Source organism: Oncorhynchus clarkii, chromosome 6 (genome assembly GCF_045791955.1).
Source record: "Oncorhynchus clarkii lewisi isolate Uvic-CL-2024 chromosome 6, UVic_Ocla_1.0, whole genome shotgun sequence".
Lineage (NCBI taxonomy): Eukaryota > Metazoa > Chordata > Actinopteri > Salmoniformes > Salmonidae > Oncorhynchus > Oncorhynchus clarkii.
The window spans coordinates 73059608-73076277 of NC_092152.1; the positions used below are offsets into that span (position 1 = coordinate 73059608).

The 16670-nt window shown below is 41.6% G+C and overlaps 1 protein-coding gene across 1 annotated transcript in view; it reads left to right on the plus strand.

The window, feature by feature from the left end:
• LOC139412228 (leucine-rich repeat-containing protein 49-like) overlaps window positions 1–16670 on the plus strand; it is a 58745-nt gene that overhangs the window by 20552 nt on the left and 21523 nt on the right. Inside the window, exons 9-11 of the mRNA XM_071159054.1 lie at window positions 6541–6602; window positions 10750–10897; window positions 12588–12671. Coding sequence (XP_071015155.1) covers window positions 6541–6602; window positions 10750–10897; window positions 12588–12671 — 294 coding nt within the window. The remainder of the gene's footprint in view (window positions 1–6540; window positions 6603–10749; window positions 10898–12587; window positions 12672–16670) is intronic.

Below are 16670 nucleotides of genomic sequence, written 5' to 3' on the forward strand. Positions count from 1 at the left end.
ACCGCTCAGCAAGGAAGAAGCCACTGCTCCAAAACCACCATAAAAAAGCCCGACCATGGTTTGCAACTGCACATGGGGACAAAGATGATACTTTTTGGAGAAATGTCCTCTGGTCAATGAAACAAAAATATTTGGTCATAATGACCATCGTCATTAGAAGAACAACACCAACCGTGAAGCCCGGGGGTGGCAGCATCATGTTGTGGGGGTACATGTTGTGGGGGTACTTTGCTGCAGGAGGGACTGGTGCTCTTCACAAATAGATGGCATCATGAGGCAGGAAAATTATCTGGATATTTTGAAGCAACATCTCAAGACATCAGTCAGGAAGTTAAAGCTTGGTTGCAAATGCGTCTTCCAAATGGACAATAGCCCCAAGCGTACAGTAGGGCAAAAAAGTATTTAGTCAGCCACCAATTGTGCAAGTTCTCCCATTTAAACATATGAGAGAGGCCTGTAATTTTCATCATAGGTACACTTCAACTATGACAGACAAAATGAGGGAAAAAATCCAGAAAATCACATTGTAGGATTTTTTATGAATTTATTTGCAAATTATGGTGGAAAATAAGTATTTGGTCACCTACAAACAAGCACAATTTCTGGCTCTCACAGACCTGTAACTTCTTCTTTAAGAGGCTCCTCTGTCCTCCACTCGTTACCTGTATTAATGGCACCTGTTTGAAGTTGTTATCAGTATAAAAGACACCTGTCCACAATTTCAAACAGTCACACTCCAAACTCCACTATGGCCAAGACCAAAGAGCTGTCAAAGGACACCATAAACAAAATTGTAGACCTGCACCAGGCTGGGAAGACTGAATCTGCAATAGCAGCTTGGTTTGAAGAAATCAACTGTGCAGGCTGGGAAGACTGAATCTGCAATAGCAGCTTGGTTTGAAGAAATCAACTGTGGGAGCAATTATTAGGAAATGGAAGACATACAAGACCACTGATAATCTCCCTCGATCTGGGGCTCCACGCAAGATCTCACCCCGTGGGGTCAAAATGATCACAAGAACGGTGAGCAAAAATCCCAGAGTCACACGGGGGGACCTAGTGAATGACCTGCAGAGAGCTGGGACCAAAGTAACAAAGCCTACCATCAGTAACACACTACGCCGCCAGGGACTCAAATCCTGCAGTGCCAGACGTGTCCCCCTGCTTAAGCCAGTACATGTCCAGGCCCCGTCTGAAGTTTGCTAGAGAGCATTTGGATGATCCAGAAGAAGATTCGGAGAATGTCATATGGTCAGATGAAACCAAAATATAACTTTTTGGTAAAAACTCAACTCGTCGTCTTTGGAGGACAAAGAATGCTAAGTTGCATCCAAGGAATACCTACTGTGAAGCATGGGTGGAAACATTATGCTTTGGGGCTGTTTTTCTGCAAAGGGACCAGGACGACTGATCCGTGTAAAGGAAAGAATGAATGGGGCCATGTATCGTGAGATTTTGAGTGAAAACCTCCTTCCATCAGCAAGGGCATTGAAGTTGAAACGTGGCTGGGTCTTTCAGCATGACAATGATCCCAAACACACCGCCCGGGCAACGAAGGAGTGGCTTCGTAAGAAGCATTTCAAGGTCCTGGAGTGGCCTAGCCAGTCTCCAGATCTCAACCCCATAGAAAATCTTTGAAGTGAGTTGAAAGTCCGTGTTGCCCAGCAACAGCCCCAAAACATCACTGCTATAGAGGAGATCTGCGTGGAGGAATGGGCCAAAATACCAGCAACAGTGTGTGAAAACCTTGTGAAGACTTACAGAAAACGTTTGACCTCTGTCATTGCCAACAAAGGGTATATAACAAAGTATTGAGATAAACTTTTGTTATTGACCAAATACTTATTTTCCACCATAATTTGCAAATAAATTCATAAAAAATCCTACAATGTGATTTTCTGGATTTTTTTTCTCATTTTGTCTGTCATAGTTGAAGTGTACCTATGATGAAAATTACAGGCCTCTCTCATCTTTTTAAGTGGGAGAACTTGCACAATTGGTGGCTGGCTAAATACCTTTTTGCCCCACTGTACTTCTAAAGTTGTGGCAAAATGGCTTAAGGACAACAAAGTCAAGTTATTGGGGTGGCCATCATAAAGCCCTGACCCCAATCCTATAGAACATTTGTGGGCAGAACTGAAAAAGTGTGTGCGAGCAAGGAGGCCTACAAACCAGACTCAGTTACACCAGCTCTGTCGGGAGGAATGGGCCAAAATTCACCCAATTTATTGTGGGAAGCTTGTGGAAGGCTACCCAAAACGTTTGACCCAAGTTAAATAATTTAAAGGCAATGCTACCAAATACTAATTGGGTGTATGTAAACTTCTGACCCACTGGGAATATGATGAAAGAAATAAAAGCTGAAATACATAATTCTCTCCACTATTATTCTGACATTTCACATTCTTAAAGTAAAGTGGTGATCCTAACTGACCTAAGACACGAAATTTGTGCTTGGATTCAATATCAGGAATTGTAAAAAACTGAGTTTAAATGTATTTGGCTAAGGTGTATGTAAACTTTCAACTGTAGGTTCAGCAAATCCCCTTATTGTTTGGGATACCTTTAAATGTACCTTCAGAGGTCATTCAGTTCACTATTCATCAATAAAGAGACAAGACTAACAAGGGAAATCCATGAACTAACTGATAGTACAGGTCGATAGCAATAAAAATTATACTACGGAGATACAAAATAAATTAGAGGAAAAACAAAAAGACCTTGAGGAAGTTATTCAAGAACGATCTAATGTAATCTATTACAAAAATAAAGCAAACTGGATGGAATATGGAGAAAAATTCACAAAATTCTTCCTGAATCTCCAATACAGGAACACTAACAAAAATAATTTGCAGAAACTCGTTACTGATGATGGAGTCATCTATGATTCTCCAAATTATATTTTAAAAGAGGAAGCTAATTATTTTAGGCAGGTGTTCTCTTTTCCGTGTCATCCTCTCCCACTGAATGGAAATTAACAAATGTACAGAAAGATCAGTGCGAAGAACTTTTTAAAGCTATTAAATCCTTTCAGTCTGGAAAAAACCCAGGGCTTGGCGGCATACCGGTAGAGGTATATCAAGCCTGTTTTCATATACTAAAAGCTCCATTGTTAGATTGTTTTAAATACTCCTATAGAAATGGTAGTCTGTCAGGTACTCAGCCGGAAGGTCTGATTTCTCTATTATTAAAACCAGACCCAGATGGCAAATATAAAGACCCAGTCTATCTAAAAAACTGGAGGCCCCTTACACTTCAATGTTGTGATGCAAAAATACTAGCTAATTGCATAGCACTCAGAATTAAGAGTTTTGCCAGGTATTCATCCTGATAAGACAAGGTTTTTACATGGACGATACATTGGAGATAATATTCGACAACTACTAGAAATAATAGAACATCATGAAACATCTAAGAAGCAGGCCTGGTATTTATAACAGATTTTAAAAAGGCCAGATGGATTTTATTTATAAATGCCTGTATTTTTTCAATTTCGGTAATTCTCTTATAAAATGGGTAAAAATAATGTACAGCAACCCCAGGTGTAAAATAGTAAATAATGGCTACTTCTCAGAGAGTTTTGAATTGTCAAAAGGAGTTAAACTAGGGTGTCCGCTGTCACCATATCTATTCGCTATGGCCGTCGAAATGCTAGCTATTAAAATACGATCCAATAACAAAATTAGAGGATTAGAAATCCAAGGCTTAAAAACAAAGGTGTCCATGTATGCCGATGACTCAAGTTTTATATTAAGTCCGCAAGCTAGATCCTTGCAATGTCTCGTTGAAGATCTAGATAACTTTTTTGTACTCTCTGGACTAAAACCTAATTATGATAAGTGTACAATATTACATATTGGATCTTTAAAAAATAAAACGTTTACATTACCCTGCAGTTTACATATAAAATGAGCTGATGGTGAAGTAGACATACTTGGTATTCATATCACAAAATATATAAATAAGCTCTCCACAATGAATTTCAATAGAATATCTTGCAACCATGGAGAGGTAAATACCTGTCTTTTTATGGAAAAGTTGCCCTGATTAACTCCTTAGTCATATCTCAGTTTACTCACTTACTTATGGCTCTGCCTACTCCTGATGATTCATTTTTTAAATCATATGAGCAAAAAAAATATCACTTTATCTGGGATGCTAAAACAGACCAAATAAAATGTTTCTTTCTATATAATGAATATGAATTGGGTGGGTTGAGATGATTAAATATAAAAGCACTAAACCTCTCTCTAAAAGCTTCACTTATTCAAAAGTTTTACTTGAACCCCAAATGGTTTTCAAGTAGATTACTAAGAAAAGCTCATCGATTGTTTAAAAATGGCCTTTTTGCCTTTGTGCAGATTGCCATGTCTCATTTTCAATTAATCGATAATTACACTTTTTTCAAAGTATCTCTCTTTTTCAAACAAGCATTGCAATGCTGGCTACAATTTCAATTTCATCCACCTGAAAAGATAGAACAAATATTACAACAAATATTATGGCTAAACTCAAAAGTGCTGTTTGATAAAATACCTGTATTTATGGGAAAGATGTTTGAAAAGGGTATTTTGTCCTTAAATTATATTGTAAATTGGAATGGTAGAGTTATGTCCTTCATTAAGTTATCAGAATTGTACGGGAAGGTCTGCTCAATCCAAGAGTACAACCAATTGATTACAGCATTACCCCAAAAATGGAGGAGGCAGTTGGCAGCAGGAGGAGGTTGGCAACTGGTCTGTCTGCCCAATATAAAGGATCAAAACTGCTGGAGGATTAAAAATAACATAAATTGGAAAGCATATCAGGTTAATTTGAGGACCAGGATGTTGACAGCTGTGCAATACAGATTGCGGATGAGTGGATGATGATTTTACTCATGTGCATGTATGGCTTTTTCAAGTTTTGTGTGTGCTTGTTTTTTAAAAGGTCAAATTAATAAACGGAACTAAATGGCCAAGCCCCTCAGATCTGATTCATGTAACAGAGAGCATGGATATGGCTTTAGAGGTCAGCATGGCCATTACACAGTAAATGTTGTGCTCTAGTCTAGTGGCTGACCAGTTGGCCCTCGGCATAGTGAGAGCTGTAGTAGACGACCAGGTGTAGTAGACTGATCAGAGGGAATCCACCATAACTGGGCATCACGTCTTTTACCCACACAAGGAGTGCCTCCATTAGGCTAATCTGGCAGGTGGGTGTTTGGGTTGTTAGAATGGGGGATAGGGGTGAGCGTGTGTGGATGAGGATTGTGGTAGTGTAGTGGGAGTTTATGTTGATGAGTATTGTAGTAGTGTAGTGGGAGTTTATGTGGATGCGTATTGTGGCAGTGTAGAGGGAGTTTATGTGGATGAGTATTGTGGTAGTGTGGAGGGAGTTTATGTTGATGGATATTGTGGAGTGTAGAGGGAGTTTATGCATATGAGTATCGTGGCAGTGTAGAGGGAGTTTATGTGGAGTGTATGTGGATGAGTATTGTTGTGGTGTAGAGGGAGTTCATGTGGATATGTATTGTGGTAGTGTAGAATGAGTTTGTACGGATGAGTATCGTGGTAGTGTAGAGGGAGTTTATGTGGATGAGTATTGTGTCAGTGTAAAGGGAGTTTATGTGGATGAGTATTGTGGTAGTGTGGAGGGAGTTTATGTGTATGAGTATTGTGGTAGTGTAGAGGGAGTTTATGTGGATGGCTACTAGGTTAAGCTCTTGTTGTCTGATGAGAGGCAGAGATACAGTCAGTGCTGGTGGAGGCTGTATGGGCTGATGCAGCGCTTTAAGTCCCTCATGGCAGTGTCCACACACACGCACACACACACACGCATCCCAGCGCATGTCATTCATCCTCATAGAAGGCTTCTAAAGTTGCAGCTAATGAGGTTGCCCTGCCCTACGAGGCTGAACACGTCATCCCCACTGCCATCCCCCTGTCCTACTCTCCTGTAGCTGGCTGTGACATTGCCTGTGCCTCTGTGTCCTCATCAGCCAGCCAGCCTGCTGGTCCTCCTCACATTCTGCCATCCTCCCCCAGACTCTCTTCTCCATTGATCCTGAAACAGCCTGATGATGAAACAGATTCATAATTTGCCCATATCGCTGTCGCCTTCCCTTTGTTCTTCTGCTGCTGCTGGGCTGTGTCTCTGTGTGTGTCACTGTGTGTGTCACTGTGTGTGTCACTGTGTGTGTCTGTGTGCCAGTAGCCCCCTCTTTCTTTCTCTCTTTCTCTCTCTCTTCTATAAGCGGAGTGAGTGAGCAAGCTCCTGCAGCAGGGGATCTCTGCATTAGCGCACTCTCCTCTCCCTCCCCTTCTCCTTGCTCTCCCCCTCCCCTCCCTGTGCAGCCGCGGCAGTGTGCCTGCGCGCGCAGGGCGGATGGGGCTGTATGCCGGAGCTGGGAGCTGCAAGGTGACTGAGGGAATGGAGAGGGATGGGAAGGTCTGAGCCGCGCTGTGACTGTGCAGTGCCCCACCGCTACCACAACTCAAACCCCTCTAGAGCCCCCTCTCCTCTCTTCATCCCCCTCTTTCTCTCCCTCTCTTTGTCTAGACAGAGGTGGACCAGCTGCCCTGCCTCCAGCGCCTCTTTCTCAGCTGCAACAGCATCACCAGGTAAGATCTGCTGCTACTGCTGCTACTGCTTAACCCCCTCCTCTCCACAGATCTCAGTGCTGGCAGGTTCCCCTCGCAGGCAGCTCCCTATAGCTCAGGGCTGGGCCTGGCCTCTGCTGCAGAGGAGGACCCATACTGCCTCTCTCTCTTTCTGTCTGAGCACACACTGAATGACTGCTGAGGTGGGCAGTCTCTCCCTTCCCCAGTGGCTAATAACCTACTGTACTGCTGGGGAGGGCAGTCTCTCCCTACCCCAGTGACTAACAACCTACTGTACTGCTGGGTTGCTAAGAGATGGTATGTCGGCGTGTCTCATGAATGGAAAGTCTGTTTTGTTACTGTGGAGGGAGTGTTTTCAAACCCCTGCTCTTTTTTCCTTGTGTGGTTTTTGGCTTTGCCTTTTGCCTCCCTTAGCCTTATATAAACAGTGGAGTTGTCATTGAGTTCAGTCAGGAGGACAGAGGCTGAATGCTGAAGTAGCACTGTCTCTGCCTGTGAAAACGGTCCTGTGAAGTCCTGATTTAATAAGACAGTGTTGCCAGTCCAGAGGGCCACAGTTGACTCCTGATGTGATTAATTTCTCATGGCAGCTCTTGCTAGCCCACTCTGTTTTAGGCAGTAAATAAATAATTTAAACCCTGCCTTGCCCAAACATAAAGCTTATATACAGTTGAAGTCAGAAGTTTACATACACTTAGGTTGGAGTCATTAAAACTTGTTTTTCAACCACTCCACAAATGTCTTGTTAACAAACTATAGTTTTGGCAAGTCGGTTAGGACATCTACTTTGTGCATGACACAAGTAATTTTTCCAACAATTGTTTACAGACAGATTATTTAACTTATAATTCACTTTATCACAATTTCAGTGGGTCAGAAGTGTACATGCACTAAACAGCTTGGAAAATTCCAGAAAATGATGTCATGATTTTAGAAGCTTCAGTTTGGCTAATTGACATAATTTGAGTCAATTGAAGGTGCCCATGTGGATGTATTTCAAAGCTACCTTAAAACTCAGTGCCTCTTTGCTTGACATCATGGGAAAATCAAAAGAAATCAGCCAAGACCTCAGAAAACAATTGTAGACCTCCACAAGTCTGGTTCATCCTTGGGAGCAATTTACAAACGCCTGAAGGTACCACGTTCATCTGTACAAACAACAGTACACAAGTACAAACACCATGGGACCACGCAGCCGCCATACCGCTCAGGAAGGAGACATGTTCTGTCTCCTAGAGATGAACGTACTTTGGTGCAAAAAGTGCAAATCAATCCCACAACAACAGCAAAGGACTTTGTGAAGATGCTGGAGGAAACAGTTACAAAAGTATCTATATCCACAGTAAAACAAGTCCTATATCGACATAACCTGAAGTCCACTCAGCAAGGAAGAAGCCACTGCTCCAAAACAGACATAAAAAAGCCAGACTACGGTTTGCAACTGCACATGGGGACAAAGATGGTACTTTTCAGAGAAATGTCCTCTGGTCTGATGAAACAAAAATATAACTGTTTGGCCATAATGACCATCGTTACATTTGGAGGAAAAAGGGGGTGACTTGCAAGCAGAAGAACAACATTCCAACCGTGAAGCACGGGGGTGGCAGCATCATGTTGTGGGGGTGCTATGCTGCAGGAGGGACTGGTGCACTTCACAAAATAGATGGGGCATGGGGCATGAGGCAGGGAAATGATGTGGATATATTGAATCAACTTCTCAAGACATCAGTCAGGAAGTTAAAGCTTGGTTGCAAATGGGTCTTCCAAATGGACAATGACCTCCAGCATACTTCCAAAGTTGTGGCAAAATGGCTTAAGGACAACAAAGTCAAGGTATTGTAGTGGCCATCACAAAGCCATGACCTCAATCCCATAGAACATTTGTGGGCAGAACTGAAAAAAACGTGTGCGAGCACGTAGGCCTCCTACAAACCTGACTCAGTTACACCAGCTCTGTCAGGAGGAATGGGCCAAAATTCTCTCAATTTATTGTGGGAAGCTTGTGGAAGGCTACCCGAAACGTTTTACCCAAGTTAAGCAATTTAAAGGCAATGCTGCCAAATACTAATTTAGTTTATGTAAACTTCTGACCCACTGGGATTGTGAAAGAAATAAATTAAATTAAAGCTGAAATAAATCATTCTCTCCACTATTATTCTGACATTTCACATTCTTAAAAGTGGTGATCCTAACTGACCTAAGAAGGGACTTTTTACTAGGATTAAATGTCAGGAATTCTGAAAAACTAAGTATTAATGTAGTTGGCTAAGGTGTATGTAAACTTCCGACTGTAAATCTATAATGATGGCAAAATACAACATCTAGTCTAATCTGGTTTGCATTTGATCCTTGAGCCTTTTGATTTAAATCGTCTGAGAAATGTAGGCTACTATAATCATCACACAGTGAAGTCCTGGTGGATAACACATGTCTTTATTTGACGTCTGCATAGCTGTAGCTGAGGGAGAAGCCATCCCAGGCTCAGCAAAGCCTTTGGTTGAAGCGATCATTATCACAAATTAGGCCGATCATAAGTCCTCTTTGCAAACAGTGCCCAGAACACTATTTATATTCACATTTGTGGTGAACCGACTGTACTGTTTACAATACATTTTTGTCATTGAGCAGAGTTCTTATTCAGAGTGATTTACAGGAGCAATTAGGATTAGGTGTCTTGCTCAAGGACACAATGACCGATTATTTTCACCTAGTCAGCTCGAGGATTTGAACCAGCGACCATTCGTTCATTGGCCCAACGCTCCTAACCACTAGTTCACCTGCCACCCTAGTTAGCTTGGCTACCTACCACCCTGTTTAGCCTAGTTATTGTCTTCCCATCTCAAACTCTGTTCACTCAGCCCCAGGCCATGTCTGATGCTTTCAATGCCCTCTTCCACTGCCAGTCCCAGGCCCAATTAGCACGTTTCCATGTTTTATTTTTGTTGAGTTCTGGGTCCTGGGTATTCAAAAAGGGTCTTAGGGTAGGAGAGGTAATATTGGATCCATTTTGCCTTAATAATATTATATGGACTAAGGGGACCTGATCCTAGATCAGCATTCCTAATCTGAGACTCTTTGTGAATACGGGCCCTGTTCCCTGGTGGTAGTGTCGACCAATGGATTATAAGGTTAATTCAACAAAAATTGAGTTTGGGGGAGCTTTTGTAAGTGAATTACTCATTATATTAACATATAGTTGCATCAGCGCCTGGTATGGCAACCGCTCGGCATCTGACCGTAAGGCGCTACAGAGGGTATTGCTTACAGCCCAGTACATCACTGGGGCCAAGCTTCCTGCCATCCAGGACCTATATTTTTATTTTTATTTAACCTTTATTTAACTAGGCAAGTCAGTTAAGAACAAATTCCTATTTACCATGACGGCCTACACCGGCCAAACATGAACGACACTGGGCCAATTGTGCTCCGCCCTATGGGACTCCCAATCACGGCCGGTTGTGATACAGCCTGGATTCGAACCAGGGTGTCTGTAGTGACGCCTCAAGCACTGAGATGCAGTGCCTTAGACTGCTGTGCCACTCAGCAGCCCCAAAAATGTCTGAGGAAAGCCCAAAAAATTGTCAAAGACTCCAGTCACCCAAGTCATAGACTGTTCTCTCTGCTACCGCACAGCAAGCGGTATTGGAGCGCCAAGTCTAGGTCCAAAAGGCTCCTTAACAGCTTCTACACCCAAGCCATAAGACTGCTGAACAATTCATTAAATGGCCACCCGGACTATTTGCTTGACCCCCCCCTTTTGTTGTACACTGCTGCTACTCACTGTTTGTTATTAATGCATAGTCACTTTACCCCTACCTACATGTACAAATTAACTTAACTAACCTGTACCCCTGCACATTGACTCGGTACCAGTACCCCGTGTATATATAGCCACATTATTGTTATTTTATTGTGTTACTTACATTTTTTTTTACTTTCATTTATTTAGTAAATATTTTCTTAACTCTATTTTCTTAAAACTGCATTGTTGGTTAAGTGCTTGTAAGTAAGCATTTTAGGGTAAAGTCTACACCTGTTGTATTTGGCGCATGTGACAAACAAAGTTAGATTTGATTTGATATAGTATTTGTCCCATTGATAGTTGTTAATGACCTGTGTGGTGTGTGTTTTCTCACTCTGTGTGTAGTTTTGATGAGCTAGCCTGCCTGGGAGAGTCGTGCTCCCTTTATGAGCTCACCCTGGATGGGAACCCAGTAGCCCTGGAGACATGGTACAAGCAGGCCGCCTTGCGCTGTGTGCTTCAACTCAGACAGCTGGACATGAAACGTGTCACGGTAAGACATACGCTCGGTGTGTGTCTGTATTCTTGTATATGGTTGAGTTTGCATGGCTGTGGTTGTGTTTTTGTGTGTATTTTCAGTAGTCATGCAAGGCATAACAACACATTGGCTTGTAAATACTGCATGTTGGCCTTGGCTTGTAAATACGGCAAGGATTCTATAAAGCAACACTTTATAGAATCCTTGACACTACCACATGCTTGATATCCATAGGCATAAAAGCAGAATTGCCTGTCAAACATGATGTCATTGTATTCACAATACATACGAGACACTTGAGTTCAGAGGTTCATGCATTTGAAAGCTATTAAGCAGGCAGGCAACACCCAGGTCTGAGCTTGTAGGCTACATGAACCCTGAGGTACCACACACACACCTTGCCCTTAGAATATGGAGGAATGGGCCTGCAGCCAATAGGATGGGCAAGTCCTCCTGAGATCAGAATCACAATCTGATTTGTACAACTTTCCACAGATGAGCACTGACTGGTAGTAACATAGTTTGAGATATAACATACTTGCTGTCAGTGCCAAGGCAGGCAGATATAATGTATGAGTAAAATAAGGGTTAAAGCTGGCTGCAGATGTGGAGGAGCTGAACTCCTCTTGCTTTGAGCCAGAATAGAATCAATAGATGCCAGGAAATGGTTACCGTTGCTCCTTGTGGGATATCTGTGTCAACACAACAGACTGGGTTTGTTCAGGGGGAAATGAACAGTGTTAATGACCAAAGATTTTCAACGTTATTTCACCTGATGTTCTAGTCTACTAATTAGTGGGAAAGGATGACAATGCATTATTGATACTATTACAAATAGCCTAGTTGTGACGGCACTTAAGGTCCTCTACTCAAACTGATTTGAGCCCTTATTGCATGGAACTTCCTTCCATCTCATATTGCTCAAATAAACAGCAAACCTGGTTTCAAAAAACAGATAAAGCAACACCTCGCGGCACAACGCCTCTCCTCTATTGGACCTAGATAGTTTGTGTGTATGCATTGATATGTAGTTTACGTGTGCCTTTAAAAAAAAATGTATGTAGCTCTGTCCTTGAGCTGTTCTTGTCTATTGATATTCTGTATTATGTCATTCTGTATTATGTTTCAGGTTTTGTGTGGACCCCAGGAAGAGTAGCTGCTGCTTTTGCAACAGCTAATGGGGATCCTAATAAAATAAAACAAATACAACATTTCACTAATCTAACTTTTTTATTACAAAGTGTTTTTGATAAAAGACCTTCCCTTATAGCAAAAACATTTCGCAAAGGGTATGAAAGATAGCGCTTTGATTCTGGAGCCATTGCAGCATTTTGAGTGAACCATATCAAGGAATCCTTTCTCAGCCGAATCGTCACAGAGTAGCCAGCGCTAAACATCCCCTAGAGCTCAGCTGGCAGTCTCAGATTGTCTCTGCTGGTGCATTGCATGCTGGGAGCTCTGCCTGGCACACCCAAACAGCTGGGCTCAGTTCAGATGAGGCTGCAGCCGAATATCAGACAGACAGATTATCCTGTGATGCATCAGGAGATGCTGCCTCTCCAACTGGTCCTTCCTGCAGAGGGAAAACCTGCAGCTGACATAACATTCATTATTCTGACTGTGCCTCTGTCTCATGTTGAATAATTCAGTCTTGTCCATGAATGGAGCGACACCCTGATTGTGATATTGAACCTCTTTTCTGCAGGAGGAGGAGAGACGTATGGCCTGCGTCACGGCCCGGAAGGAGGATGAGAAGAAGAGGGAGAGTCACAAGCAGGCCATGCACAAGGTACCTGACTTTCCCTATGTTGACTCCCTGTCCATATTTGTGTTTAACATACTGTACTATACTGTTACTATCGCAGATATCTCGCCATGTTGACTGACCAATATATACTTCTGCTCTGACATCAAACTGATGTTAGCTGGTAGATTGTCACATAAGAGGCCAATTTCCACAATGATAAAATATAATCCAAATAATGTCACAGGTCAGTGTTAAGGACTGAGCAGACTAGCTGGTGAGAGTTTCAGTCATTAACCAAATATTTCAAATATTCTGTGGCTTTTAATGTGTAATATAAGTTTTTCTGCCGGATGCATGTCAACAACATAATTAAGCCTTACAGATGTAATTTGTGGAAAGTGATTATTTGGACATTAACCAAACTCCTTGGCCCTCAATGCTGTTTGTTAAAACGTTTTTACCTCCAGAACATTTCCTGTTTATTCATATTGTCGTGTCTTTACTATCATTAATTTTAACTGAAGACTGATAGTTTTTATCAAAGATTCGCTGTAATTAGTTATTATGCGATCAACTTATTAATCACGTAACTAATTAACTAGGAAGTCGGGGCACCACGGAAAAATATTCAGATTACAAAGTTATCATTTCCTAAAATAACTATTCAGATATTTTATCTGATCAATTAGTCTTCGAATGAATGAATTATTTATTTTACCTCACGTTAGTCTCATTCCAAACGTCGTAAATTGTTGGTTATCTGCACAAACCCAGTCTTCACTATGAGTCATCCCTACATCAATTGTCTTAAATCATTTATTTATTACTAACTAAGTAATTCACAGAAAGGCATAAACAAACAAGGTAAATGTGGTTACATGAAATGATAGGAGAATGTGCCCTAGTGGCCTAAACCGGCATGGCGGCTTGTTAGACAAAAGGGGAAGTGGGATTCGAGTAAGAAGTCACTACAGAGTGATAATTATAACAATTGAAATGCTAATCCTTTGCACATGAACGCTCACTCATTCGGGTACAATTGCAATCAATATATATATTTACGCTCAGTGTGTCGTCTTGATTGCTGATGAAAAGTTCATTTATTTTGTAGAATTGTCCGTCTCTCTCCCTCTCTCTCGCAGGTTTTGGTTAGAGGGGATTGTTCAGAGTGACATTCGTTATAGAATGCATGTTTCGGCGGTTGTCGTTCTTCCCGTTCAATGATACCGAATTCCTAGCTGCAGACTAGTAATTAATATCAAAGACTTGTTCTTATTCTGTCGGTATCGATAGTCTAAGAGTTTAACCACGTGGTATGGTTAAAAGATTTAGCAATGGTCTACAACCTTTGTCTCCCCTAATGGAGAAAAACATGGTCTGCAACCTTTAGCTATCTCGTAATTGAGGTAAGCTCGGTCTGCTGATCGAAAACCCGAGTGGGGTTTTTATTTGGAAGGGCCGAAGAGGGCTGTCCCAGGATGTCTGACCCTAACTGGGCTCAGGGGCGGTCCTCTGATTTAGTTCAAATCAAAAGGGAATTGTATTTTTCTTCATTAAACAGTCCAAGATCATATTACACAATTATACAAACAGTATCATACTCACTCATTCATCTTATGCAACAATTAGATGTAAACCTCATATCTGAGGCTATTATATAAACAGCGTTATGGTAATGTGCCACACCATCTCCCATGAGCTTCCCCCAAGTTGTGACAAATGGACCAGTTCGTAGCTGGATTCTTCACCGATCTTTTATACTTTCTCCGGAACATGACATTTGTTCGTACCTCAAGTTCTGTGAGGTGGAAGGAATTCCTTTGTTCTCCATTAAAATCTACTCTCTCTATACTGTGTGTCCATGAGGAGATTCTCAGGAATTTACGACGTCTCTCTGACCACAGCAACCTAGTTGAAGGAGGAAAGGGGGAGGCAGGGAGAGGGGGATGGGCTTGCTATACCCATAGAGGCCAATGTCATGACAATATGAAGAGCCAAAACTAGTCAAAATATGAACATGCTTATCGTCTGCTAGCCATTAAGATTTATAATGAATACAATAGGATGTTAGGTATGCTTTTGTTTAAACTCATTGCACATGTAACATACACTGCATAACCCCTTGTAGACAGTGGATGAGGATGACTAATGTTGTGGGAGTTAGACTATAAGTGCATTGTTTAAGGAGAGGGCAAGAGGGCCGTTTTTGATGTTGAACAATGTATCAAATCATGTATATCAACTTGTATGATATGCTGTCATATGTCTGTAAGCAATTTCTGTTAATGCTGAGGTCCCGGTAAGCAGTTATCTCAGATGATACCTAAAGCGCTCTGAGGGTTGCTCCTTAATGGACACTAATTCTTAACTACTTGAAATGCACTGTGGTGTTCGGTTGTCATGTAAAGAGGAGTCATCTGCTTTGCATTAACCGCCCAACCATGAGTTGATCAATGGGAGCATTATAGTAGGGAGATGAAGAAAAGCCAAGGCTAGATAAAGGCTCAACCCACTATACCCTAGTAACCTTGCATTTATGTGGCTTGGCTTGGTGTCTTCTGTTTAGAAAAAAAAAGTTTCAAATGTTTAGATTTTAACAGTTACGTTTCCAAGGGGGCTGAAATAACAGTGACTGTTGCTACAATTCTCAAAGTTTTTCAATCCACTTCAATAGTCATTTGTCTTTTTCCTCCATTATCTTTTCCCTAACTGTTCTAACTACAGGGTTTCTAAGTGCTCAGTTCCTCTTGTAGATTATCAGATCCCACCAACCTTTGTTTGAGGCTGGTTATGATTTCAGTTCAAAACATGCTTGTTCAATCTATGTGTATCTGTACTTTACTGTAGGTGTTAGAGAATGCATACTGTACTGTATCTATACTGAACAAAAATATAAACGCAACATGCAACAATTTCTACAATTTAACTGAGTTACAATTCATATAAGGAAATCAGACAATTTAAATAAATTCATTGGACCCTAATCTATGGATTTCACATGACTGGGCAGGGGCGCAACCATGGGTGGGCCTGTGAGGGCATAGGCCCACCCACTATGGAGCCAGGCACACGCACTGGGGAGCCAGGCCCAGCCAATCCAAATGAGTTTTTCCCCATAAAAAATGGCTTTATTACAGACAGAAATACTCCTCCGTTTCTTTATCTGTCCGACCGGCTGGTCTCAGCCGAATGTGTAGGTCCTGGTCTGGCGTGGTTAAATGTGGTCAGCAGTTGTGAGGCCAGTTGGATGTACTGACATATTCTCTAAAACGACGTTAGAGACGGCTTATGAACATTCAATTCTCTGGAAACAGCTCTGGTGGACATTGCTGCAGTCAAACTTAAGACATCTGTGGCATTGTGTTGTGTGACAAAACTGCACATTTTACAGTGACCTTTTATTGTCCCCAGCATAAGGTGCACGTGTGTAATGATCATGCTGTTTAATCAGCTTCTTGATATGCCACACCTGTCAGGTGGATGGATTATCTTGGCAAAGGAGAAATGCTCACCAACAGGGATGTAAACAAATGTGAGAGAAATAATATTTTTGTGCGTATGGAACCTTTTCTGGGATCTTTTATTTCAGATCATGAAACATGGGACCAACACTTTACATGTTGCGTTTATATATTTATATACAGTACCTTGCGAAAGTATTCGGCCCCCTTGAACTTTGCGACCTTTTGCCACATTTCAGGCTTCAAACATAAAGATATAAAACTGTATTTTTTTGTGAAGAATCAACAACAAGTGGGACACAATCATGAAGTGGAACGACATTTATTGGATATTTCAAACTTTTTTAACAAATCAAAAACAGAAAAATTGGGCGTGCAAAATTATTCAGCCCCCTTAAGTTAATACTTTGTAGCGCCACCTTTTGATGCGATTACAGCTGCAAGTCGCTTGGGGTATGTCTCTATCAGTTTTGCACATCGAGAGACTGAAATTTTTTCCCATTCCTCCTTGCAAAACAGCTCGAGCTCAGTGAGGTTGGATGGAGAGCATTTGTGAACAGCAGTTTTCAGTTCTTTCCAC